The sequence below is a fragment of the Pteropus alecto genome, unplaced genomic scaffold (assembly GCF_000325575.1).
Source record: "Pteropus alecto unplaced genomic scaffold, ASM32557v1 scaffold125, whole genome shotgun sequence".
NCBI lineage: Eukaryota > Metazoa > Chordata > Mammalia > Chiroptera > Pteropodidae > Pteropus > Pteropus alecto.
The window spans coordinates 1595427-1614093 of record NW_006436888.1 but is presented as its reverse complement, the minus strand read 5'-3'; the positions used below and the strand labels follow the sequence as shown (position 1 = coordinate 1614093).

Below are 18667 nucleotides of genomic sequence, written 5' to 3'. Positions count from 1 at the left end.
GGGGTGGTGGCAGTGTGTCCAGGAGAGTGACAGTAGGCAGAGAAAGACGAGGCAAAGGGTTCTGGGCAGCGGATGAGGTCCCTGTTCCTGGATTGCCATGTGCCAACCAAGTCCTCTCTGAGGGCCTCAGTTCTGTGATCTCTGAAGTGGCCTCGCCAGCTCTGGCTGTCTCCGAAGCTGGCCTAGGAAGGAGGTGCTGTAACACCTTGGAGCAGGTTCCCTAGGGGACAGACAGAAGCGAGGTGCACGTTCGTCTCGGGACTCGGAAGCGTGGTGCTGGCCTATGATGCTTTTCTGCCTTTGTGCTGTTTCTCCCACAGCAAAGCTCCTGACCCCAGGCTGGACCGGGAGCCCAAGGAATTTGGGCGCCTTTCTTTATACTTGTGGGAATGTGCTGTGGTGTAATCTCCGTATCTGTGTGAGATGTCCCCGGCCCCTAGAGCGCCATGATGGCATGGACTGTGTCTGTCTCCAGCACCTGCCAGGCCCGCAGCACAGCAGCCCACACTATGGAGATGTGTGGGGCAGTCACGAATGGCCTCCGCTGACCCTGCACCAGACTCGGCACTCTCACCCCCGACCCTCTGCTTTCCTGAGTCAGGAGACGGGGACAGGGGGACCAGGCAGATCACCACGCCCATGTCCTTATGTCTCCTACCCCCCAGGACCCATGGGTATGGTCTCGTGAAGACCTGGGCCTCCTGGGATCAGCCTAGAAAGTGTCACAGCCTCCTCGGAGAGTGGAAGTGAGGACACCGGGCCCCGCAGGACACGCGGGTGAGGTGAGGGTCAGGAAAGGCAAGGCTATGGACCCTCAGAGACCATCAGACTGTCCTCTGCTCCTCGACATATGCAGATATGTCCATGGCCCAGGAGGGGTTCTGCCTTGTCTGAGGTCCCACAGCTGGTGAGTGTCCCCCTTTTCCAAGCCCAGCATCTCCTGGGGCACAGAGCGTATATGAAGAGGGAAACGGGATGCAAGGCCAGGTGGCCCACCCTTAGGACCAGGACAGGGATGAATGCAGAGCCCTCAAGAATGGCAGCCTGGGGAGCCTGAGTGATGGCAGAAGCAGGGGCTCGGGGTTGGATGATTGTCCTGAATGACCTGTGTGACCCTGGACAGCATCTGCTCCTCCCTGAGCCAGGCTTTGTTCACCTGTACCTGCCTCGCCAGGGTGCAAGAAACCGTGTGAGTTCCGACAAGTGCTCAGAGCAAGTGTTCAGTGTGTGTCTTCCCTCCTTCATCTAGGGGAGCCAAGCACTTTTGAGGGACACACATTACTGATGTCGGCAAGAGCTAGGGGTACAGCAACAGCTATGCCGACTCTCGTTGTTCTGCGTGGCAGTCCAGGTTGAGGGCAGTCCAGGGGAGGTGGTGATGCCGCCTGTGGGGGCCTGGTTCCTTGGGGAGAAAGAGTTTGGGTGCTCCCAGGGCTGCCCTTCCCGGAAAAGACGGCGAGAGGCAGCAAGCAAGAAGGACGTGACAGCAGGTGTTGACAGCTTCTAGGGTGTTGGCCACAGCCCATCTGGTAAGACCTGGAGCTTCTTTGCCAAACACTTAGTGAGATTTCTTTTGTTTTCTTTGGAGCCAGGCGAGGTGCCGGGAGCTGGCTTCCAGCCAGCACTCTGCTGACTGCTGTGTGACCCAGAGCTAATTACCACTCCTCTCTGGGCCTCAGTCTCCCTGTCCATGACCTTCCTGTCTGCACCTTAGCCGTGCTGGATCCAGTTTAAGTGGCTTAGTCACTCGATGGCTCCCAGCCTCAGTTTCTTCATTTGTACAGCCACCACCTGAGAGGTGTTGAGGGGTGTGTGTCCCCAGCATCCAGGCCAGGCACAAAGTAAGAGATCAGTACGTGTCTGAATGTGGGAAGCAGGAGGCTTGGGGAAAGAGATGCTGGGGAAGCAGGAATTTGAGACAGGACCACCCTGGCTCTGGGCACTCACGGCGCCCTGGGTTCTCCTCGGCCTGCCCGCGGGGCTCTCCTGCTCTCCCTCACAGTGTCTGTCTCTCTCCGTCTCTCTTTGTTCCTGCCCTTCCCTCTTTTAGTTTGTCTCTTTCCGTCTCGGTCTCTCTCCGTACCTCGCTCAGTCTCTCTGTCCCTACTTTTCTCTGTGTCTCTCCCCGTTTCTCACTTTCTCCCTTGTTCTCTGTTTTAGGGTTTTTTTTGTTTTGTTTTGTTTTATTTTTTGGTGTCCATTGCTCTCTGTTTTTCACTCTGTTTCTTTCTCATCCAATTTCTCTGTCCCCTTCTACCATTTCTCTCCTTTCTGGAGGCCCCTCTGGCTTCATTGAACCACAGGGCTAGGGTGGAGAGAAAGCCTGAGCTTTGCTCCAGACCTCACTGGGCTCCCCGAGGCTGCCTAGCCAAGTGCCAGGGGCAGGAGATGGAAGCTGGAAATCCCAAGAGCTCTGTCAAGGGGTGGCTGGAACCTCTGCCTGGGGAACTAGATGGGGCTGTTGACCGGCTGTGGGATGGGTACTCAGTAAACGTTGGGTTCCATTTTTACCATTCCTTCCCCTCATAGCCATGTCCCCAGCCTTCAGCACATATGAGAACTCTCATACCACTGTGAGTCTATAATTTTTTCATTTAAACAAGCTTCCCGACCTGCGCACCACTCCCCGCCGCCCCCTCGAGAACTGAAGGCCTGGCTACAACCTGTTCCTTTGAAATGTGTAATCTTGCCAGAATGACTAGGGGAATGGGGTTAAAGCAGGTGGTGTCCCAGGGCAGAGCCTGTGGGGTCTGCTTTAGGGAACAGAATACTCCCTGGGAGTCATCCGGGAGGGCTTCCTGGAGGAGGTGAACTTTCAGGGACCAGGAGGGGACTAATACACACCGAGTGCCCACCAGAGGCTGGGCCCGTGCTGGATGCTTTATAAACATCACCTCAGTTTCTTCGTCTGAGGAGTGGGGATAAGCACAGCCACTACCTGGAAGGTGTCAAGAAGGGCGTATTGTGAAGTTGACTACCTGAACCAGGTGTGCACATAGCAGCAAACCTCATATGGCAGGCGAGGTCAAAATATCCCCAGAGGGGTCAAGTGGCTGCCTGTGGTCACACAGCCAGTGAATTATGACTAGACCTGCCTCCTGGACCCCCATTCTGCCCATCATTGGCACAGCCTGCCTAGCTGCTGGCCCTCTGTGCCCCAATGCCCCTTTGTTTCTCCCCAGGTATGGAGGAAAGAGAATGGGCTGTGCAGCCTTGGATCGAGTGCTGGTCCTCTCCGAGCTTATTATTGGTGGCAAAGCAGGCTGCAGCTTTCTGAGAGGATCCGTGGAGCCCCAGTTCCTGCACAACGCGGCTCGGACTGCTGGAGGGGTGGGGTGAGCAGGTGGGCTTTGAGCCTCACTCTGTTTGTCCTGAGTGTCTACTCTTTTAGTTGTTTTTAATGTGAACCCCTAGACTTCTAGGTTTACCTACAAAGCGTCCTCTTTCCTTGATTTTCGAGGAATGTATGTGCCCCCACTCCCGACCCCAGTCATCAGGGCTCTCTCTGGGGTGGGCTTCTGCCCCCAGGCTAGCTCCCAACCTCAGAACTTAGACCAGACCAAGGACAGCATGGGCTGGGTGTCCTGGGTCCATGTCCTGGGAGGCTCCAGGGCTTGAAGGGGTGCCAGAATGACAGAGTTGGGCAGCCAGTGCCCAAAGGACCTTACTGTCTGAGATAGCTGGGAATGGGTGTCTCTAGGGGCCTCTGTGCAGAGGGGCTGCCCTGGGACCAGCGGGCCGGACACAGGACAGGTTCCCTTCCCAGGGTAGGGGTTGGGGGAGGTGTGTGATGTAACAGAAGGGGCCGAGGCCAAGTGGTCCCGGCAACCGATAAGCACCTACAACACATGAGGTCGGAGTCCCCCTGGCTTTACTGTTTTCGGAGGCGACAGAACGTAGCAATGAACGCACCAGTCCCACGGGTGGGGTTGCAGCTCTGCTTCTATCCTTGTTAGCACGAGACTTTGGACATGTTGCTTAAACTCCCTTAAACTAGATTTCCTCCTCTTCAAAGCAGAAGTAATAGCAGGGCTCACCTCTCTGTTTCACGCAAGAACGAGGGACGATGCCGACCAAGTGCTTAGCACAGAGCTGGCACACTGTCAGCGCTCAGTGAGCTCTGGCTCCCATTTTCCCGTCCCTGCCCTCCCTGCCTGCGTCCCCAGCCCTCAGCACATCCCCGTATTGTGGCTTTTACAAAACTTCCTCATGACTACGTGTTCACATGTCCACATTCCCCATAAACCATGTTCTCCTATAAGATAGCCTGGGACTATTCACTCCTGGCCCAGCCCAAGACAGCGCCCAGGAAACGTTTGTTGAGTAAGTGAGTGAGTGATTTTGGGAAAGATGCTGAACCCTTCTGTACAATGCTTTTCCCACTGGGGGTCTTGGCAGATCATATCTTGTCAGCAATATAGGCGGGGAGAACAGACGGCCAGACCCAGGTGGGGTGTCCCCATTGGGTGGAGCTGCCTTAGTGGAAAGAAACAGGAGTTGTTCAAGGAACTGTGTCAGGTGGCCTGAGAATCCAAGTTTCTAACTCTGGGGCCAATTTTCTGTCCTTCACCCCACATTGCCTCTATGAGGCTATATGCTTTGAGACAAGTTTCTCTCCCTCTCTGGGCCTCTTTGTCTCCATGTGTTCAATGAGGCAGGTGGACCAAGTTTTCTGGATGTGCAGCTCTGTGTTAGGTGATGCCCAGCAGAGGTATTGTCCCCATCTCCTCTCCAGGAATGATCCCCCAGCTCTGAGTGAGCCAGTAGAAGGTGCTGGACCAAGCTGATTCTCATGGTGGGATCTCAATTGTAGCCAGGTTGTCTGACATTGCAAAATATTGGATTTCTGCGTTAGCAGCTGTAAGGAAGAGTCAACATTAGGGAGGGAACTCCCAAATTCCCCACTACTCCCTATTTAATCAAAGGTTTGGATAAAACAAACAATGCTTGTGGAGGAGAGTCTGAGGGATACCAAGCAGATATACTATAGACTACCCCGCCCCCCAAATATACCTGTGGATTAAGCCAGACCCAACCATAAGGATGTTGTGGATCACTTAGTTCAATATCCCACACTTGCCCCATTTATTAGATCCCACCCAGGGGTAGGAGGGATTTCTCTCAGTTCTCAGGGTCTAGAAGAGCTGAGCACCGTGATTCATGGAATCGATATTTCCCTTTTTTCCTGGGCCACTAGGGAGCTCACAGTCAAATTTACCAGCCAGAAAGGATGTCCACCCCTGTCTTTGTCTTTCTTTCTTTCTTCAATCTTTGACTTAATTTTATCACTTAAATTAAAATCTTATCCAGGGTGTATTTTGTAAGCTGTCTCAAATCTTTTTTATTAGGATGAGGAAATAAATCCATGAAAGAAGTAGAAGTATTGAATCTTCTTGTAGAGTGGGCACTGGAGGAAGAGAATTGAAGTTGAGGAAGAAAAAGGGAGGGCAGGAACTTATAGGAAGACATGGGCAGAGGTTTATAGGAAGCTCAGGTAAGGGAGCAAGTTCTTAGTGGGGAAAGTGGCAGGAGGAGAGGAACATGATCAGCATGGAGGTTGGGCACTGAGTCAAGCGTGGGTGGGTGTCTCAGGGGCCTAGTCTAGGGGCTTTGAATACCAGGCTAAATGTCTTTCTTGAGGATCAACTATGCCCCAGGCACTTTACATGTCATTTACACCTTGTATGCTATTCCAGATTTTATGAATTAAGAGACTGAGCCTCCGAGAAGTTAAGTCACTTGCCCAAGGTCCTGAACTCTAAGACATGCCCAAGCTCAGACTGGAACCCCAGACAGCAGGGCTCTCAAATCCAAGCTTTGTCCATTCAGCCACCCTCCTTTATCCTGGGGCTATAGGGAGCTGCAGAAGGCTTTTCAGGGCAGTGACATGGTTCGATATATATTTTCAACAGATCACTACTGCCTGCGACATACAGTGCAGGGGGCCTGAGGACTGGGAAACCGGGAGTCTGCTCAGGTCTCAGCTGAGAGATGGTGGGGGCTGGGACCAGGGTGCTGCTGGGGGTGAGGATGGAGGCAGAGAGGAATGGATGGGGCTGAGAGATGTTTGGAAGGTAGAGCTGACAGGTCAGGCAGGGTGACTATTCGATATTGGGGGTGAAGGAGGGAGAAGACTGAAGAGATTGCCTGGGTTTCTGACTTGGGCACCTGGGGTGGAGGCAGCTCTGTTTGCAGAGAAGGGAACAAGCCGGTTGGGAGCAGGGAAGGAGGCGATCTGCTTGGGAGGCTGCTAAGTTGACCGCCTGTGGGAGTGGGGCTGACTCTGCCCGACCACGAGCCCTCCCAGGCCTGTGCTGTGCCCAGCCAGCCCCACGCGTGGATCATTGGTGCTGCTGATGCTTCCACACTGAGCCTTGGATGTCCCAGAGCTGAGGAAGGAAGGAGCTGGTGATTCCTGAAGGTCCGTGTTGCCCAGTGGAGACCTGGGCCTGGGTTTCGGGCTCTAAGGGGACTGTGTGGATTGAGTTGGGTGACTCATGACCCTCACCCTTTCCTGCTATTAGAGCCACTGGCCTCAGGCTTCTCGGCCCTGCAGGAAGTGGTGGGTACCCAGTTTTCTCATAATGGCTAAGTCAGTGCCCCCGAGGTCCCTCCTCCACCTACCTGGGGGTCCAGGATCCTGCACTGGGTGCCAGGAGCACAGGAAGGGGTTGGGGGTACGCTGTGAGATCCCAGAAAGGCAAGGCGATATAAAAAGCTGTCAGGACTCAACAGGTGGTGAGAACTCCTACTCCCAGAACAGCACCTGTATACGAAAAGTGCCAAAATAGATGTTTTGACAATGAAGAAATGAATGAAAGCCTTGGATACAGATGTGGCTTCTTGAGATTTTACTGTGTCATCTCAGATATGTCATTGTTCTTCTCCGAGCCTTGGTTTACCCAGCTGGAAAATTAAGGGCTGGACTGATGGTCTCTAGGGGCCCTCCTAGCTTGAAGCGGAGGATTCTGGAGAACAGGGGGCACTGTCCCAGTGGTGCTCAGCGTGCTGTGGGTGGAGAAAGGCCTGTGGGCTCCCTCTGCTGATCCTCCTTCAGTTCTTCCATGTCTCTCTCCAGCAAGCTCAGGCACAGGCGGTGTGTGTTTGTTGGGGAGGGGTTCTCCCAGAGTGGAAGAGCCCACAGCTGGTGTCAGCAATCATGGGGGCAGCCCAGCAAGGCCTGAGGCAGGGGAGTTCTCTGCCCTGATGGTGCCAAGGCTCACCTTGGCCCCGGCGGCTTATCCTTATTGGCATCAAATGACTTCTCCAACCAGTCATTCCCTCCACTGCCCTCCTTACTCACCGATCCATAAATAGTTGATGCTGGGGTCTCAAACTAATGACCTAAGGGCCAGGTCTGACTTACAAATGGATTTTGCCTGACGCAAAGTGTTCCCTATGTGTGTTTTGTTTGTTTTGTTTTGTTTTTTAAGAAACATTGCATTTAAATGAGTTGGCCAAAGCAGGCTCGAGTCCCTTTGCCACAGCTGCCACTCCTTCCTATTGTCCCACCTCTGGCAGCTTCACCCATTTATGCTGTCTGCCTGACGCCTGCAGGCATCTGAGTGTGGAAATCCTGCTCTAGCTCAACAACCCCATTTTTTGAATAGGGACACTGAAGGGGGCTGGGGGCTGCGAAGTTAATGGCGTCCTAGATTATCTCAGGTTGGAAGAAGCCTTGAGATCGCCAAAGTCTCATTTACAGGTATCTGATCCTATATCATTTCCCCAGAGAAGCCTTCTCCGATCAGCCTCCTCGAAACAGCACCCCATCTGCTCTGCCCCTTTAGCCTGCTTCGCCGTGTCTCACCCCTTCCTGGCACCCCAGTCTCTACCCTATGCTTCATCCCCTGTCTCTCTTGCTACTCTGTATGCTCCCTGAGGGCAGAGATTTGGTTTGTCCAATTCACTGCTGTATCCCCAGGGCCAAGAATAATGCCTGGCATATGCTAGGTACTCAAAAAAAAAAAAAAAAAAAAACCCGTCGAAAAGTGGGGAAAATGAGGGGCCGGACATGGCAATGCCAGCACCATACACCCTCCCTGCTGCAGTTTTCAGGACGTCCTAGAGTCATGCTAGAGTCTCGCGGTCACTCAGCAGCTGGCAGGCCTCTCCCCCTGCATAGTTTGAGGCTAACCCCGGGCAGGCCCTCCCAGAGGCATGTTCTATCTGCCAGAGGGGAGAGGGGGCAATGCTGTCATCCAGCTCCCCCACCTCCACTCCTCCCGAATGTGACCAATTAAGCCTGGAATCCCAAATTCAAATAGACCACAGCATGGGTGTGCAGGAGACGCCAGTGTGGGTCATGGGCAGGGCAGGGGCTTGTGCGGGTCACGGTGTCTTGAAAGAAATGTTCTTAGAGCTGGAGGAAAGAGAGAAGGAGGCGGGAAGCAGAGAGCAAAGGGTGGGAAGGGAGGCTAAGAGCAGGAAACTCTTCTTGTTTTTTCTCAAAGAGAGACTTAATTTTTTTTTCTAATAGTACAAATATTTGCTCGTAAAAGCTCTTCAAACAATACACAAAAGCATGAGGAAGAAGGTAAAAGGACCTGACATTCTACCTCCCAGGGATGAAGTCAACAATTACGAGTCTATCTAGGGTCATATGGCCTGGGCTCAAATCCTCGCTAGACCATTTCCAGCTTCAGGTCTTGAGAGGATCCCTTAGCATCTCTGTGCCTCGGTGTCTTCATCTGTAAAGTGGGGATGCACTGATGTCCCCCTCAGCCTCTCTGCCCACTCTCTGCTATTTCCTCCCTCTTTCTTCCAGCTTTGAGAACATTTCTTTTAAGACACCGTGACCTGCCGGGGCCCTTGCCCTGCCCACAACCCACAAAGGGCAGCTCCTGCACACCCTTGCTGTGGTCTGTTTGAGCTTGGGATTCCAGGCTTAATTGGTACCTGCCACCTGGTGTTGTCATGAAGATTAGATAAGTCCATACATGGAAGGGGCTTAGAACAGGGCCTGGCGTGTGGTAAAGGCTATCTGTGTGTTTGCCAGCATTTCATCATCACCGTCGTCATTCTTGTCCTTGTCACCATCATCATCGCCATTATCATCATCATCTTTGCACACAGCTCTTCATGCACTAAACTGCCTTCCTCTTTTCCTCCCTCTTTATCATCTGTTCATCCACATCCATCCATCCATCCTTCTTTAATGGGAGTATGCCCATGTGCTCTTAGGGAATCTGCTTTTTACAGTCCACATTACATAACGTACGAACAAAATGGCTCAGGCCCTGGTTCATGGAGTGGGGGGCACGGGGTTGGGGTGGAAACCACACATCCCTGAAGTGCTGTTTTGCTGGGTTCCGTATCCATGGGGTAGCCTAGACTTTGGGTGTAATGAACTTTGTAGATCGAGAATATCTGTAATCAGATATGTTGGAAGTAAGAAAGATCAGTCCTGGAGGTCTTCAAAACCAAAAGTAACCAAATAAATGTTTATGCCATTTTATGTTTCCCATCTCCCTAATGAGGCTGGGGGTTCCTGGAGGCGGAGACTGCGTCCCCCCTCTTGCCCCATCAGACTGGTAGATCCCCAGACAGGAGGTGTTCCTCGTTTCTCCATCTCTCCCTTTGCCATCCTCCTGCCTCAGACCTGTGAGCCGGGAGAGTTCTGGTTGTGTGTCCTTTAGTTCGTTCCATGCAAAGGCTGCCCGGAGCGAGAGGACCCTGCGGCTGAGGAGGGGTGTCTGTGATTTCCGAGGGAACTCCCTCCTCATCGCCCTCAGTGCCCCACACGCAGGGAGCATGTCACCTGTAATTCATCGCCGCCACTCAGCGGCCTAATACACATTTCATGTCTACCAAGTCCAACACGAACAGCCAAGCTTTCCGCCCAGCTTGTCCACCTCCAGCCTTCCCCATCTCCCTGATGACAACTCGATCCTAGCTGCCGGGGCCCCAAACACTTCGGTCATCCCCGACTCCTCAGCAAACCTTCTCAGTTCCATCTTCGAGATTCACTCAGAATCAAACCACTTCTCACCATCTTCACTGTCACCACCATCTCTCACCTGGATGACATCTCTCACCTGGATGATGGGGAAGAGCATCACTGTATCATCTGATGTTATCGACATTTTACTTATGTAACTTGTCTGTCTTCCCAGAATGTAAAGGCCATCAGAGCAGGGATTATGGCTGATGTTTTCTCCCCCATCGCCTCGTGTCCCCAATACCTTGCGTCTCCGTTGCCTAAAGAAGTGCCTGACACAGAGTAGGTGCTCAATAAATTGCTTGTCAAACGAATGAATGAAATTCTGCAAACACCTTGAGAGCAAGAGGGAGCCAGCATTTGCCAGAGCTGAAGGGAGGGCATTTGCAGAAATGAATCAGCCCATTGCTCTGAGCTCCTTCTTAAGTGGCCTCTCCACTGGGTGGCCAAGGATGCTCGCTTGGGGTGGCTTCTGCCATTTCTGAAGTTGAGGACATAACCTAACCTTTTTTGGGGGGATGGTATATAAAGAGCCATGAGTCAGGTGGACCTGGGTGCAAGCTCTGGCTCTACCACTTACCAGCAGTGTGACCTTCAAAATGGGGATACTACTAATAAGTACTAGCATTTCTTCTCATGAAGGCTGGGTGCCAGGCCCTGTGTTGAACCTCTCACGCGTAGCTATAATCCCCACCTCAATCCAAAGGACTGTGCTTTGGTTACAGCTGTCGCTTTACCCGGAGGAAACGGAGCCACGAAGAGGTGAAGTAAGTGCCTGAGATCATAGGCTGTAAGAGGCAGAGCCGGGATTGGAGCCCGGGCAGTGTTACTGCACTGTGCTTTATATGTTACCTGATCTCCTAGCGTATGAGATAAGATATGCAAACTGCTTAGCTGATGCCCGGCACATAGTCGTCAGTGCTCAGAGAACGCTAACAGCTGTCTAGTGAGTTTAGGCACCAGCAGTCTGAGGATCAAGGCAGAGCTAGGGAAGGGGGATGGAGGCTGATGGGGGAGCTTAGTAGTCTTCTGTTGGCAGCTGAGCCACACACCAGGGACACCAGCTGAAAGCCTCATTCTCCATCCCCCAGAGAGGCCTTGGAGCCTCCTCCCTTGGCCTTCCAGATTGACAGACCTGAGTGAGGAGGGCTGGGCGTGGAGTCAGGAGGTGGAGACTTATCTCAGGCGGACTAATCAGGCCACAGGGTGAAATTAAAAGGGAGGAGGAAAACAGTGACCCATCAGAACGCAGCAAGGTGGCCAGGAGAGAAGCTGGGGACACAGGGCGCGTGGCGGTCGGGAGCCAGGGGCACAGGATGGCCCCACAGAGAGCTGTGCGGCTGTCCCTGAAGAAGCCCACCTATGCAGTGTGTGTGGTGGGAGTCGAGACATATGTGGATGTTCACAGGTGAGAACTGGGAGATGCACACCTGGCTGCAGAGGGCTGGACTAGAACGGAGAACCCCCAGGCAATGGGGTGGGTGTCCAGGACCTGTTTTGACAGCAGAGCAGGTGGAGCTGGCTGTAGAGCCTGAGAGGGAAGGACTAGGCCATCAGGTCCACCCTGGGGCTCCGGCTTCAGCACCAGGGTCAGGACCCTGGCGGCCCGTCCTTGGGTAAGGGTTCCGGCTCTGAGCCCTGGGGCCGGGCTTTGAGGTCTGGTTCTCTGCGTTCGGATATCTGAGTAGAACTTGTGTGGAGGATCAGAATGAATTGTTGCTTGAGACAGAAACAGGACTGGGCATCTTCCAGTTTCTCTCCTACATACAAACCATCTCTCTGAGGTCGAGGGGTGAGGTGTGTGGCAACCTGATTGTTGGAGGCTAACCAAGGTGATAGGGATCAGGAGGGAGTGGTTAGGGGAACCAGTCAATGAGTTAAAAAGGAAAAGAACTTGCGATGAGACCTGGGGCTCGTGTTTGCCATGATGATGCTGGCAGTGATGATGGCGTAATAACATCTGAGAGGCGGCAGAAGCATCAGCTTCTGTTGGCCCAGGTCCTCCCTGTCCTGGCTCTGCCCAGATGAGGTATGCTCAGGGACCTGGCTTAACCTCAGTTTCCCCACCTGGCCACTGATAGAGTTAGACCTGGGCATTTCTGGGGGCCTTTCTGCCTCTGACAGACTGGCCGTGGATTCCATCGTGCTGGATCAGATAGGGCTGGAGGCCCTGCAGATGAGGGATGGGGGTTGGAGTCCCCTCCCAGAGGAGGTGGGGGCAGGGGTCTGTCACAAGGTTAGGGTCGGGCTTCTACTGCCCTCTTGGGTCTCAGCCCCTGTGCTTTCCCAGTCTGGTTAATGGATGCTGGGCCTGGCTTCCCACCTGTCCTCAGGTGAGCCTATGCCCCAGAAGCCCTCCCCTCCCCTCTCTTGAGCAGTGGCCTGGAGCTCCTGTGACAAGGCTGAGGAAGGAGAGCCAGGAGCCCTGAGGTCAGACTTTGGCTCTAAACCATGCTGGGGGCCCTGGTGTGAGGCTGGTTCTCTCAAAACTAGGTGGCCAGCAGAGATCCCACTTTCTTCTACCTCGTTTTTTAAAAATAATTTTTTAACTTTTCGATTACAGTTGACATACAATATTATATTACTTCAGGTGTACAAAACAGCGATTAGACATTTATATCCCTTATGAAATGATCCCCCCGATAAGTCTAGTGCTCATCTGACACCGTACATAGTCATTACACTATTATCGACTATATTCCCTATGCCGTACTTTACATTTCTGTCTCCTGCCCTTTTGACATAGAATCGCCAGACTTAGCAAGCGAAAATACAGGACCCCCGGTTAGGTTTGCATTTCATATAAACAGCAACTAATTTTTTTTAGTACAGCCGCCCTCCCCTTCTTAGGCACAGTTTCGGTTTCCTGTGGTCAACCGTGGTCTGAAAATATTAAAGGGAACATTTCAGAAATCATTCGTATGTTTTAAATTGTGCGCCCTTCTGAGAAGCGTGATAAAATCTCGAGTCGCCCTGTTCCATCCCTCCCGAGACGTGAATTATCCCTTTGTCCAGTGTATCCACCTCACTTCATCTCCTCAACACAAGTATCTTGTAATAGTTGTTCTATTTTGTTATTAGTTATTGTTGATAATCTCTTCCTGTGCCTAATTTATAAATTAAACTTTATTATAGGTATGTATGTATAGGAAAAAACAGTAGATCTAAGTACTATCCATGGTTTCAGGCATCTAGTGGGGGTCTGAGAACATATCCCTTGTGGATAAAGGGATATACTTGTATTTAAAAAAACCCTGCTGTTTAGTTGAAATTCAAATTTAGCTAGACATCCTTCACTTTATCTGGTGACCCTACTCTAACACCGAGAGCAGGACAGCAGTCTCTTATGGGCCCCCATCTTCCCGATTCCAGACCCCTGTTTTCGTCCTAGGGGATGGCTGTTTCTGGAAGGCAATTTCAGAACCTTAGGCCCTTCGTAGAGCTGCTAAGGCCAGAAACATTTGACTGGGAGCCAGGAGACCTGGGTACACATCCTAGCTCTGCCGCTGACTTGCTATCTGGCCCGGGCCAGTCACTGGCTCTCTCCGAGCCCTGACAAGATGAGCTGGTCCCCTCTTCAGTTCAATGTGGAGGTGAAGTGCCCAGACTCTGGAGTCGAACAGACTTGGATTTTCACCTCAGCTCCATGCGTGGCTGTGTGACTCAGGCCCCCTGCTACACGCCTCTGGGCCTCGGTTTCCTCATCTGACTAATGGAGAAGCATTAGTAGGGACCTTAATGGGTTAGGGGGGAAGATAAATGAGACATGCACGTGTAGAGCCTCTTGCATGGTGGGTGCCCTGGGAGTGGGAGGTGCTCACAGCAACGCTGGCTCTGTGGGTTCCCTTTGAATGATGCTGCCTGTAAACTCCTTTGGGATCCCCAAGCACCTTAGCATCCTCAAATGTGGACACCTGTGCAGCTGAGGGGACCGAGGAAGCTGGCTGGGTTGTCTGTAGCCGCTGTGCTCCAGTTGATTCTTAAAGGAGGTGCTGCTTCGGGGTCCTGAATGAGCATTTAGAGAGACCTGCACCCAGGAGCCCTTTATCCTGGGTGTTGGTGGTGACTAGGGTCATAGCCACTGAGAGTCTCTCAGCTAGAAAATAGAAGTTTGTTCTGTAGCAAATTGGTTTAAAAGTAGACCCGACGGTGAGGTCCGCCGTAAGTGCAGAAAGGGGGACGTGGACTTGTCAAGACAGGTGGGAGAAAAGAGTGTGGCGTTGTCAACCTGGGGCAGGAGCCTGAAGCTCACTCCAGGGACTGGGTTGTCTATACTTGATAATGAACTTGGGGGTCCCCTACCCCCTTGCTAGGTGTCTTGTCAACTGAGGCCAAGCAAAGGGTTTCTATTTAGCTTTGCTAGTAGAAGTGGGGAAGCTCCCCAGAAGAAATGTGCCAGTCACCTGAGCTGCCCCGAGTCTGAACCCTCCAGAAAAGCCAGTGGAGATGGGCATGGGGCGATGACATCACAGGAAGTGATTCATTTCCCCAGGTGCAGTGTGGACTAGTTATTTGGAGAAATATTTATGTTTGGGGTAATTGTGTGTCCTAACCTAAGGAACCCCTAGAAATCCCCTGACTCAGCACATGCTACAGTTCCTATCCCCTCACCCCAAAGTGCTAGCTCACCACCCTGACCCCCTGGGTCTGGCTGGACCTCCCTAGTGTCCCTGTCCTTGCTTGGAGGCGGCCCTAGAGGACTCATGCCGAAAAAAAGGGGCTGGGTAGCATGGAGAATCCACCAGGGGTCCAGCCTGGCCCTCCTTGTCTGCCCAGAGGGGAGAATCAGAGGCCAAGGCTGGAGGCCATAGTGGACCTTTTATTCTTAGATGGAGGAGAAGGCTGGCTTAGCTAGGGACGAGGACACGCTCCTGGATTTTTCTCAAGCCTCCTCCAGCCTTGCAAAAAGCGTTACAGCAAAAGAGACCCTTTGGATCAGAAATGGCCAGAATTCAAGGAGCACAGAGGGGAGGGTCTCTGTAGGGCCTCTCAGACGAGCCAGAGAGAGGACCCAGGCCACTAACCTTTTTCTGGGGTTCCCTATATTTTGAAAAATGAAAATGTCAAAACAGAGTTATAAAACCTGTGGTAAATATGTTCTAATGTTTACATCGAGTAAATTAATGCTTTTAAATTGCGCAGAAGTACAGTGAGGCACAATTATGGGGTTGACGCCGGCACTAATCACAGTGACTGATGGGTTCTGACAGCCAGACTGGGACACAGGTGTGAAGCCGGGTGAAAACCTTCTCTCTTTCTCGCCCCATCCTATTGCTACATCGCATTCCTTGGTCAGAAGTAATGTTAAAGTTTAAATTGGTAGATTCTTGGGGACTATCAGACCGGGTCCCCCATAAGTCCCACTGGGCTACGAGAAGCCCGAGAGCCATAGGCTGTGGATGTGGAATGGCAGAGCGTGTCCGTGTTTGAGACATGAGATATCGGTATCGGGGAGGGCCTCAGAGGTCAGCCACTGCTTAATTATACAGACGCCCCTGTTGTCACCTGCCATTTTCAGACCGGCTGAGAAATCTCTTCTTAGTCATTCCTTCCTCCCTTCTTCTGCCCCCGTCACCCCTCCCCTGCGGTCCACCTCCCGCTCCTATCATTTCCACCTCGTCATCTCCGTTGATTCTTCCCTCCTCCTCTGCCCTGTCCAGCTCCCTTCACTTCCGATGCCCCCCGCCTCCGCCCCCGCTTTCTCTTCTCCTTCTCAGACCCCGCCCTTCTGCTCTTGGTGGGCTGGAGCCAGCCAGGACTGGGAGGGCCTGAGATAAGTTCACTCTCCTGAGCCGGTGGACCCTGGGAGGAGCTTCCAGATGCCACGATGGCTATGTTTCTCCTCTCCCTAGAAACCAGATGATAAACTTGAGATAAGGTATGGTCTGCAGAGCCCCAGCGGGTGGAAGCTTCTGGGAGGCAGCATCCAGCTGAGCGAAAGGAAAAGGTTTCTAATTATCTGAGTTGTGAAAGCACAGAGGACTGTGAGGTAGTGAGCTGTCTGTCACAGGAAGTATTCAAGCATGGAGTCCTGTGCTTGACAGGGGGTTGAGCCGGATGACCCTCGAGACTCCTCTCTGAGCTCAGGCCTGTGAAGATACTCCACAGTCTCCATGTCTCAGGGCAAGCAGGAACCAGAAGGTCACAGACACTGCCCACTTGGCCTGAGCCAGCCTCACCCCTCCCAGGTTCAGGTGCGTGGAGGGGAGGCAGGGACTTCGCTTTCCTGCCCTCGGCCTCCCCTACCGGCTCCCAAGGAAGCATATGGAGTAGTTTGTGCTACAAATTTCAACATTTTCCTTTTTTTTGTTCCTACATCTTCTGGTCCTGCCCGGGGCACGCTTGGGGTGCACAGGCTCATTTTAACATCGGCCAGGACAGCGCACAGCAGAAGACAAACCTGCTGCTTCCTCCTGCCTTTGCCAGCTCTTTGACTCTAGGAACTCACCTAACCTGAGAGAATTTCTTCATCTGCCAAATGAGGACAATAACACACATCTGGGAGGGTTGTTGTACAGCGTAGATGAGATCAGAGGTATCAAAAGTTGAGCATATGTAGTAGGTGCTTGAAAATGCCGCCCCCATAGACCCCACCCCAATATTATCTGTGAACCCTGCTATCCTTATGCTTCCACATGCCTTGCCGAAACAAGCGCACGTGGCTGGGGATTTTTTGTTGATTTGCGACTCCCCATTCCGCCCTCTGCGCCTCCTCTTGTGAGATTCTCTGAGGATCGATCGACTCCATGCTTTCTGCAGCCTCTTTCCAACCTGGAGCGCCGGGCCTGCTCTGGCTCGGGGTGTGAGGACCGGCGGAATGAGTCAGGCGGGGCGCTGCTCTGGCTGGCACAGACAGACTGCGAGGGGCCCCAGGGAAGGTCCCCACCAGTGCTGAGGGGACGGGAAAGGACAGGAGGTTCCGGCCTGAGTGGGCTGGGGCTGTTTGGGAGGAGGAGTAAAGGGAACGGTGACGATGGCACCTCACACTTTTGAAGCGCCTACTGTGGGCCAAGCACTTTAAGTGCATCGAGTCATGGAATCCGCCATCAGCTCTAGGAAGTAGCTCTTTGGATTATATCCATGCGCCAGAGGAAAATCAAGGCTCAGAGCAGCTGGGTGACTGGATTTGAGGCCACACTCTACACAGAGCCTACATCCTGCAGAGGAGGTGGCATTTGAACTTGGTCTTCAAGAATGTAAAAGATTGCCCCCTCCCACACTCTCCTCTCGCACTGGGGGGCAGAGGGCAAAGTGAGGGCACAGGCTCATTAGCATAACACTGGAAATGATGATAAGGATAATAAAGATGATTACCCCACCTGGGCATCTCCCCTCTGGTAATGATTGTAGCTCCTTTCATTTAAAGGGGTGCTTTCAAATCCATTACTTTGCCTGACTGTGAGTTTAGGGACTTTCCAGGGCTGCATATGGGGGTTTGGTTGGGTCTGGGGGCTACACCATGAGACTCCACTACAGCAAAGCTGTGGGGTAGACGTGTATTGAGAAGCTCCCTCAGAGCTGGTGAAGCAAACCCCACTGGGGGCAACCTGGGGCTCACCCCAAACTCCCATGCCTGCCTGTCTGCCCTCCGCCCCAAGATCAGACCTTAATCCACATCCCCACCCACAGATCCAGGAGCCTGAGAGTTGAGAAAAGGCAGCATGAACCCCAAAGCCCAGATGGTCAAGTGCCTGCCTGGCATAGCCTGCCATGTGTGGCCATGGGCAGGAAACCGCAGCCCCCTCCCTGGCAGCCTGTGATGCTCCTGCTGGGGTGGCCTCAGCTCTCCTGCACCGTTTTCACCCTGAGAGGCGGCATGAGGACAATGACCTGGATGGGGGTGATGGGACCTTGAAGGCAGCGGGCCAGGACTTGGTCAGGCCTCCCCTCAGAGGACAGGTTTGCTTTACCAGACCTGGGCCTCAGCCCTACCCATCAGGTGTCTCCTACCAGAAGCCACTTTTCCCTAAGGCCTGTCCTCTCCTTGTAGAGACTCATCTGGCACCTGTAAGGGAGAAAGAAGCTGAGGCCAGGACCCCAGCACCCCAGAGGGGGGTGAACTGAGACGTGAGCAGCTGAGCGAGGTGGGGCGGGGGGGTGGAAGGAAGGCAGGCCAGGCTTGAAAGGTCCCAAGAGTCCCAGAATGTCAACTTTTGCCCAAAGCTGGAGACCGGCTCCCCGGAACTCCCCACCCCTCGACAGGGCTGTGTGCGGTGATTGCATCACTGGGTGGGGTGGGGCGGGGGTCTCCCATGAGCTGGAAACCCTTCTGCTGCCAGTTGGGTGCCCTGGGGCCAGGCGGACTGGAGTCCAATCCCAGCTCTGCCACGTCCCAGCTGGGAAGTCCTGGGAAGGCCAGTCCATACCCTGTCTTCACCCATAAAACAAGGGTTTATGTGTCCTGGTCCGTGCCAGGCGCTGAGCTGGGCGCCGACATGACAGTAACGTTAGAGAAGGCAAAACACAAAAAGTCTCTGCGTTCAAGAGGGAGAAATGGGAGTGGCGGGCAATGGGAGAAAAATACATCGAATCCACATAATATGTCAGGTCGTAAGTGCCGTGGGTTGAAATGAAGCCGGGTCATGGGGTTAGGGAGCATGGGGTTCACGGCGTCATCTATGTCACACTGTTTTAACAGGGGCAGTCGAGGACACCCTCCTGAGGAGGAAATGAGGGAGTGGCTCTCAGGGGATATCTGTGAGGAGAAAAAAGACTACAAATGCAGGA

General features: G+C 53.1%; 1 protein-coding gene across 1 annotated transcript in view; it reads left to right on the top strand.

The window, feature by feature from the left end:
• Positions 1-11256: 11256 nt before the first annotated feature.
• PADI1 (peptidyl arginine deiminase 1) overlaps positions 11257-18667 on the top strand; it is a 33371-nt gene continuing 25960 nt past the window's right edge. Inside the window, 1 exon segment of the mRNA XM_006914311.3 lies at positions 11257-11348. Coding sequence (XP_006914373.1) covers positions 11257-11348 — 92 coding nt within the window.